Source organism: Procambarus clarkii, chromosome 52, assembly GCF_040958095.1.
Source record: "Procambarus clarkii isolate CNS0578487 chromosome 52, FALCON_Pclarkii_2.0, whole genome shotgun sequence".
Taxonomy (NCBI): domain Eukaryota; kingdom Metazoa; phylum Arthropoda; class Malacostraca; order Decapoda; family Cambaridae; genus Procambarus; species Procambarus clarkii.
Window position 1 is genome coordinate 28,046,405 of NC_091201.1, and position 9,290 is coordinate 28,055,694.

General features: G+C 40.1%; 1 protein-coding gene across 2 annotated transcripts; it reads right to left on the bottom strand.

Moving 5' to 3' along the window:
* LOC123763574 (gamma-crystallin D) lies at positions 1-5,994 on the bottom strand. 2 transcript variants are annotated; one of them, XM_045750734.2, is made up of 5 exons: positions 5,850-5,994; positions 4,402-4,598; positions 2,629-2,737; positions 1,021-1,205; positions 1-266 (listed from the first exon to the last, which is right to left on the bottom strand). In XM_045750734.2, the coding sequence occupies exons 2-5, from the start codon at positions 4,596-4,598 to the stop codon at positions 95-97; spliced, it is 663 nt and encodes a 220-aa protein (XP_045606690.2). In that variant the 5' UTR covers positions 5,850-5,994; the 3' UTR covers positions 1-94. The 2 variants fall into 2 exon arrangements, with proteins under 2 accessions (XP_045606690.2, XP_045606691.2); XM_045750735.2 differs by lacking the exon at positions 5,850-5,994 and adding an exon at positions 5,747-5,771.
* Positions 5,995-9,290: the final 3,296 nt, after the last annotated feature.

Genomic DNA, 9,290 nt, shown 5'->3' on the forward strand with positions numbered 1-9,290 from the left:
TTATATATATATATTTATTCATTTATTTTAATTTATACACAAGAATATCATACTATGGATGTTAAGATTAAATAGGATATGAAGCTGGTGAGAACTAGAGCGTCTTGGGCGAGTACTTGAGGACGCGCCTAGAGTGGCAGCCCTTCCGGACAGAGGAGACCCTGTCGTTGGGGAAGTTAATATCCGACACTTCGTAAAGACCGTAAGACCAGCCATCATAATCGTAAGGACATATACATGCCGCTGTTCCACCGTAACCCGCGTCTCTGTCGTATATAAAATTATGTCAGTACATAATAATATTTATACATGTCTCATTGAGTATGACTGCATATTCTGTATTGATTATTTTCTGGTTTAGGGCTTCTATCCCTGTGACTAGTGCTCTTGCATCTAGGTTTAATTGGAAGAGGAGTTCTCCAAAAGTCATGGTTCTCTTCCAATTAAACCCAGATGCAAGAGCACTAATCAGAGGGATAGAAGCCCTAAACCAGAAAATAATCAATACAGAATATGCAGTCATATTAAATGAAACATGCATAAATGAAAACCTGCTGCCAGTATACACCAATAATACAGTATATATATATATATATATATATATATATATATATATATATATATATATATATATATATATATATATATATATATATATATATATATACATATATATATATATATATATATATATATATATATATATATATATATGTATATATATATATATATATATATATATATATATATATATATATATATAATAATATTATACCTTGATATTATTCAGGACTATAATATATCATAGTACAAAAAGTGAGTTACTGGTGGTCCACTACATATATTGACCAAATAGTTACTATAAATGTCATCATTTCAGGAGGATGCGTTGACAGTGTTACAATTCTGAATATAATCTAAATATGATAAATACTCAGGCTACAAATTCACCACAAATAGTACTCTTACGGGAACATTTTGTGACTGGGATGCATACATACAAACAGGTGGGTGACTCACTTATAAATGGTCCAGCAAGAAACTCCGGTGATGGCCAAGCTGGTGGTGACGTCGTTAAACACACCATCGAGGTTCTCGGTATCAATAAAGACCAAGTACTGGGCGCCGGCCTGGAGCTTGTCGTGGTACAGCATCAACGTATCCATACACACGTCGAAGGCGCCTGCGTGTCTCACCGACGATACCTGCCAGCACAATGATGAAAGTCACTCTCTTACAAGCCGATTGATTGATTGATGAAGATTAAGCCATCCAAAAGGTGGCACGGGCATAAATAGCCCGTAAGTGGTGGCCCTTTTGAGCCATTACCAGTATCAAGAGCTGAGTCTGGAGATCTGTGGAGGTGCGAGTGCACCCTGCGTGACGGGAGATGCCTCCCGACTCTTACAAGCCTACTCCTGCTCTCTTAAAAAGTCTTAATGGCCTAATTCATTTATGTTAACCCTTGTATAAGTCATGTATATCTGGATATCTGGAGTCGTGCCATGTTTATAGGGTACAACTCGTGTTATGGGATCACACCTTTACACGGAGAAGTCTAGAAATGCCTTATACTAGACAGTATATAAATATACGTGATAGTCTCCAACTAGTTACTCTGGGACCTCCCCATCTCTACGGGGTACAACTGGCCTACCTGGGATCACCTCATATCTATGTGGGTACGATTATTTGTGTTAATTTGTATTAACATAAGACATATCCGCATTTATTGCACCTAACCTACATTATATATAGTTACATAGTTTGTATCAAGGTCATTATAACCATGAAATACTAAAAACCCCATCATGCAGGATATGTAGACATAAGGGCATATGATCAGTAGCTTACACTTGTAAATTTTGGATGAATTTTAAGGATATCCTCAAGAGGACGGGAGTGGATAAATTAATCACACAGCTCTTGGGTCGTGAGTTGCGAGAATATATATACCAATTAATACCCAAACTCTGTACTACCACAGACCATAAAATCATCTTGTACACTAATAAATAGAGAGCATGGGATGTGAAGGTGGTCCCTGCACACGGAGGCGGGCGGCGGGGCCACTACAGCTCTACACATTAGATCGTACTATTACAATTGTAAAATATTTGTCAACATATGTTCGAAAAATTCAAGCATAAGGGGGAAGGGAACTATCAAGAAAAGGGCCAATGTTCCACTTGCAACTTAGACGGGGTCAGGATAAGGATTTGGGATGGGACGGGAGGGGGGGGGGGAGAGATGGTGCCCAACCACTTGGACGGTCAGGGATTGAACGCCGACCTGTATGAAGCTAGACCGTCGCTCTACCGTTCACCCCAAGTGGTTGAACAGAAACAAAAAAACAGGGATTAACACTAAAATTATTCTACTACATTTTGTTAAATATGGCACGAACATAATTGCGTTTCCTAACCAAGTAATTTTTTGACATAAATCTCCAGCACGCAAAAATATGCGAACGTATAACGGATTCAACTTGGAACATTTACAAAATAAAAAGTACATACGAAAATACAAATTGGAGAAGTAGACGAGTAGAACAAATTGCCAAGGAGCATCATTGAAATAAACCGTGATGTTGCTTTTTTAACCTATTCTTATATCTAAATGCTTTACCCGGTCCATGGAGGCAGTATCCAGGTCTTGGCAGCTGTATTCACCATAAGAGAAATCAAGAATGAAGTCGGATTTTACGGTGTAATCTGGATCCTCAAACAAGAACCACCTGCAAGTGTGATACAATCTTTCAGAGGCTGTATTCCACTATCCTAAAGCCTAACATCACATCTTGCTAAATAAAGAAATACAAATACAGGACCTGAAAATAATTATAAAATGCTTATTTTACAAATTACAAAATGATTATAAAATCTAATCTAATAATTTTGAGCTGTGTCGTCTACCTCTACACTATATATACAAGACTGGAACACTAAGATGCCACCGTAGACGACACTGCTCAAAACGCCACGACCACTACACCTGATTAATCTTTGTATGTGCTTCCCCTCCTTTTTTCGCTTTATTCGTCCCATTTACGCCTTATTCTTCACCTCTTTATGCATTACTCGATTGATTGATTGATGAAGATTAAGCCATTTTATGTTATTGCACATAAAATGCGTTCAAAAGGAATTACCGGAAAAATAGGCAGATGGATCTATAATTTCCTGACTAACAGAACCTAATGTGTAATAGTCAACAAAATAAAATCCAGCCCATCAACCGTGAAGAGCTCAGTCCCCCAGGGACTTGCTCCAGTACTTTTTCTCATCCTCATATCGGACATAGACAAGAACATAACCTATAGCACTGTATCATCCTTTGCAGATGACACGAGGATCTTCATGAGAGTAGGCAACATAGAGGACACGGCAAACCTCTAATCAGATGTAGATCAGGTCTTTCTATGGGCTACAGAAAATACTATGGTGTTTAACGAAGATAAGTTCCAGCTCATGTGCTACGGAAAAAATGAAAATATAAAAACGGAAACCACGTACAAAACTCAGGCAAATCATAATATAGAACGAAAAGGCAATGTAAAGGATCTGGGTGTACTCATGTCGGAAGACCTTACTTTTAAAGAACACAATAAAGTAGCCGTCACAACTGCAAGAAAAATGACAGGTTGGATAACAAGAACTTTTCACACTAGAGATGCTATACCGATGATGATACTTTTCAAAACGCTTGTGCTCTCTAGAGTGGAGTACTGCTGCACAATGACAGCCCCTTTCAAAGCTGGAGAAATTGCTGACCTGGAGAGTGTGCAGAGATCCTTTACTGCTAGAATCCACTCAGTAAAACATCTAAATTACTGGGACCGACTAAAGAGCCTAAATCTGTATTCCCTTGAGCGCAGGCGGGAGAGATACATAATAATTTACACAAGGAAAATAATTGAGGGGCTGGTGCCAAACCTGCATACAGAAATAACATCACATGAGACCAGAAGGCATGGCAGGATGTGCAGAATACCCCCATTGAAAAGCAAAGGTGCAACAGGTACTCTGAGAGAGAACTCTATCAACATCAGAGGCCCGAGACTGTTCAACACGCTTCCACTACACATAAGGGGCATAACTGGCAGACCCCACACAGTGTTCAAGAGAGAACTGGATAAACACCTCCAAAGGATACCTGATCAACCAGGCTGTGACTCATACGTCAGGCTGCGAGCAGCCGCGTCCAACAGCCTGGTTGATCAGTCCAGCAACCAGGAGGCCTGGTCGACGACCGGGCCGCGGGGACGTTAAGCCCCGGAAGCACCTCAAGGTAACCTCAAGGTAAGGTAAGGCCTCCAACCTTGGTCAAACAAAAAGACATTCTTACAGATAAAGATAGTAGCAGCAGCCAGCATGGATACGTGGTGTGGCTCCAACTTACAGTCCAACACCGCAGATGGACTTGGTCCTGTCACCATAATTGGTGAGCTCGGACGTGTCAGCGGTGAGGTTGACCAGGAGGTTTTGGTGAGCCCTTTCCTCGTAGAGCTCCAGGAAGGGAGGGCCGCACGCCGCGCTCATCGTGGCCACCATCGTCGCCACCACCACCACCACCACACTCAGCCTCGGCACACACATCTGGGAGCATGTACAGGTGTTCACGGCGGCACAGAAAGCTAATATATAATAATATTAATTTATATTTGAGAAAATTCATATTTTAATTGAATGGCATGTTCAAATTTTTAACATAATAGATACCCTTAAAAAGATTCATAGAAAACACCGACCTTACCTAACCTTGTTAGTATCTTAAGATAAGCATCTTATTGCTTCGTAATTACAATTATTACCTAACCTATAATAGGTATAGGTTAAGTAATAATTGTAATTACGAAGCAATAAGATGCTTATCTTAAGATACTAACAAGGTTAGGTAAGGTCGGTGTTTTCTATGAATCTTTTTAGGGGTATCTATTATGTTTAGTATATCACCTATGCACGTAGTTAATAAGTCAATATTGACTTTACGAATTTGCGAGAACGGGTTGTCAAATTTATGAATGCGTCTTTGGGGTTGACCGCTGGATGGAATGAACATAGACTGAGGACGGGTTGGCCCTTGTCCACCTAGCAGTAAATAAGTACCCAGGAGTTAGCTTGTGGGGGTTGCATCCTGGGGAGGGTCAGTAATTCGACCCTCAGAAGGGAGGGGACACATCGATATAAGCCTGACATATACTGTACGTATAACCTGACTTCCTGTTCCCTAACACAATTAATTATTTAGGCTTCGGCGGGTAGGCAGTTCCATAGGTTTATAACCCTATGGGTAAAAAAAAAAAATCTGTTTTCTGTCCTACATTGTGGCTTGATGAACTTGAAGCCGTTGATTCTTGTTTGTGTTACATCTGACTTTTAAAAAAGTGGTCTGAATCAATATCCTCCAAATTGTTCATCGCTTTAAAAGTTCGATGAGATCAGCCCCGTCATGTCTGGTTTGCTTCGTTGTTAATCCCTCGACCGTTCCTGGTATGAGAGTCGACTTAGTTCTGGGATGATTTTTTGTTGCCCCGGTGATGAACTTTCTCCAGAGCATACATGTCCTTCTGAAATGTAACACACACACACACACACAGAGCAACAGTTTCAAGCTCAACAAGTGTTGGACAAAACAAGAGCTGCTTTTTTCAGCCATGGAACCGCCTACCCGCTGAAGCCGTAACTGCCAAGAGATTGCTGCAGTTCAAAATTAAGTTAGATCAAATCATGAAAAATGGGGGAACCTTTGACAAGCCGCCGGCTTCCTGTTTACGCCGAGGCCACTAGAGAGATGGTGGTTCTCAGGTAAATATAATATCAACAACACGAGAGTTCCAACCAACTAACCTTGATGTAATCCTCAGATCAACTGATGATGCAGGCTGGGTAGTCAACCATATATAGGCAGATTCTTATCTCGCAGCTTATCAAGATTGGAACTTGCGTAGTTAAATGAATTTTGGGGTTGAGATTCTGAGCCCATTATATGTGTTTCACAGGATGGGTATAACTGGTTGATACCTGGTTAATGGGGTTCTGGGAGTTCTTCTACTCCCCAAGCCCGGCCCGAGGCCAGGCTTGACTTGTGAGAGTTTGGTCCACCAGGCTGTTGCTTGGACCGGCCCGCAGGCCCACATACCCACCACAGCCCGGTTGGTCCGGCACTCCTTGGAGGAATAATGGGTTCCATTACCGCTCACTGGATGGGTTTGGGGTCTAATACTGCTGTAACATGCTCGTGCCTGAAGCAGGACACAAATACAACAAAATTATTAGTGATGGTAACAGAGTCCATTTCATGTTGGCATTCGAATGTATAATAGAGCTCATAGCTAGCCAAAGAATCTGTCTATAAAGAAGGGGTTGAATATGACCTTCGATTGCCTACATGCAACTTGAAAACAATAATACATCAAGAACTTGAACAAAACCTTGTGGATCTGAGGCAAAGTGAAATCTTCAATAGCAGTGAATTGTGAATCAGTCTACTATCATGCGAGAAGAGCCACACATATATGGTTCATCTCATAAAATGAGCAGAATCCTAGATGTTATTACTGCTCAGCTTAGACTCCAATAAGTATATCTGGAAATTTTAATTGACTGCTGATGTAGACCTGACCAAATGTAAACTGTGTCAACAAAATAATTCGCACACCCTTGAGGTAACCTTGAGGTGCTTTCGGGGCTTAGCGTCCCCGCGGCCCGGTCGTCGACCAGGCCTCCTGGTTTGCTGGACTGATCAACCAGGGACTACTGATCAACCACCCTCCGTCACTATGTGATGGAGTACGAAAAGATACATAAATTTAGAAACAGCTCTATGCCAAAGGTTCAAAAAATGTGTAAATATTTCATTCAAAATTATCAAATACTGTGTCAGAAATTTTATCAAAATATCCCCAGTTTGCTAACTGTAGGTAGTAAATGTGGGCGAATGTAAACTTTCCGGATGGAGGTGTTAGGGGGGGGAAGGGATGTGCATGATAAATCAAATTATGAAACTAGCTGACCACATATGTAAGTTGTTTAGCATAGAGACTAATATGTGGTCGTTCTCGAACCCATTGACATGATAATATACAATAAAACTGTATAACGAGCTTATTAACACTGTAACTTGCTTAGCTAAATGAATTTTGGAGCTCAGTTCTGAACCCATTATGTGCCTCCGTAACCTTTTCCACTTCCACCCACCTAGGAATGTTATGGGGTGCATAATAAATTAAATAAATTATATCATTCATTCTCTTTTTTAAAAACCTTTATATTCCTACATGTTATGGCATTTAAATAAAATGTGTCATTTCTGTAATTTTTCCCCCTAGCCAAATTTGTTACTTTTTCCGCACAGTTTTTTCCTAGCCAAAATTATGATTTTGTTTCTGTAACTTTTTTCCCAGTCAGCGAGAAACCAACAGCTTTACCGGGAATTATTGTCATGATCATCAGCGTCATGTTTCCAGATTGCGCAGCGCGGAGAGCTTGAGTCTGAAGGACAAGAGACAGTGCAGGAAGACAAAGGGCAAATGATACCAAACTGACATAACTGAAGTCACATACACAACAGTACAGGACAGTTGAGTTAGATTCCCGGCCAGGAAGGAAATGATTGGGCACATTTTAACACGCTAACCAAACCTTAGGATATAATGAAGCGTAACGGGGTGAGAATAGCTTCAGCTACCTCATCCCTTTGTGTGTATTTTACCTCAATAAACTTATTTCAATTTCAATTTCAATGAAGCGTACCTTTGACTTTAAGGAAAAGAAGGTATAGTGATTCCATTGTATAAATCATTGATGCGCCCTCACTTGGATATTGTATCCAAGCATGGAGACCTCCTCTGCAGACGGACATTGCAGACAAAGTACAACACTGGGCAACCAAAATTATTCCAGAACTAGGTCAACTCTCGTACCAGGAACGTTTGAGGGCCTCAGGGCTAACAACACTACAAACCATACGTGATAGGGCTGATCTCAACGAAACCTTTAAAATACTAAACAATTTGGAGGATGTTGATCCAGACAATTTCTTCAAAAAGTCAAATGTAATACAAACAAGGAGCAACGGTTTCAAGCTCAACAAGTCACAATGTAGAACTGAAAACAGATGCTTTTTCACCCACAGGGTTATTTTAACCCATGGAACCGTCTACCCGCATTAGCCCTAAATGACAAAACTGTTAAATTTTAAAACCCAGCTGGTAAAAATTATCAGAGCAAATGGGGGGACCTTTGAGAAGCCGCTGGCTGCCTGTCCTCGTCGAAGCCACTAGTGTTAGTGGCCCTCGGGTAAATTTAAGTAAATTTTCTCTCACCTAAAGCCTCTGCTCACCTTACAGTAAGTAGGTACCCGGGAACTCTACTCTTATTTTCTCAAAAGTCATAAGGAACACTTCAAGGCCAACAGATACGTCGACTGGCGGTCTTTCCGAACATAATACTCAGTGAACACCAACACATGTTAACTGACATCAACCCTGTGAACACCAACACATGTTAACTGACACAAACACTCACTGGACACCAACACATGTCAACATACCTTCATCTGAATGATCTTAGGCTCAACAAACAAGTGCCAGCCATATTCAATACACAAAGGGCCTTAATAATTGGTAACGACATTATCTGACAAGCATTTCTTACTTTGGCTTGGTGTTGTATACAAGGTCCCTCAACCGCTGGAAAGTTATTAAAGTTTATAAATTATTACAGCCCAACCAGCTGCAATCGTTCTCTAGTCAAACTAAACTATACTCTCAAGTGTATATACACCGATAAATGGGTACACCTCTCTGTGTATATAGTATATATTTTATCAATGTAAGTGGTTTGCAAACCTAAACAATTTATTTATTAAATTTTCAACCCATCCTCCTGTTTAGACAGTATTCATAGTAACGATGAAGACCATCGTACATATATTAACGTAAAAGGAAATTCGGTACTATTGAATTTGGACAAAATGGAAAATGTTTTGTACTGATGTTGCAAAGAAAACGTAACAACCTAACCTCCCTAGGCCTAATACACGCTATCTGAAGCCTAATATAGTACATACTAGGCTATACTAGGCCTAGGAATATTTAAGTTTGTTTTTTAAGCTTTATTTGTTTCGGACTTCTAGTATCTAATTGTCCATTGTGTCATTGTATGTACGATGATTTACGTAGTTACAAAAAGTACTCCCTAAACAGCGAGGATGGGTTAGAAATTTAGAAAATGGTTACATAAAAATAATTATTTAATGTCAGACTTTTACTCGATATCGTAATTGCT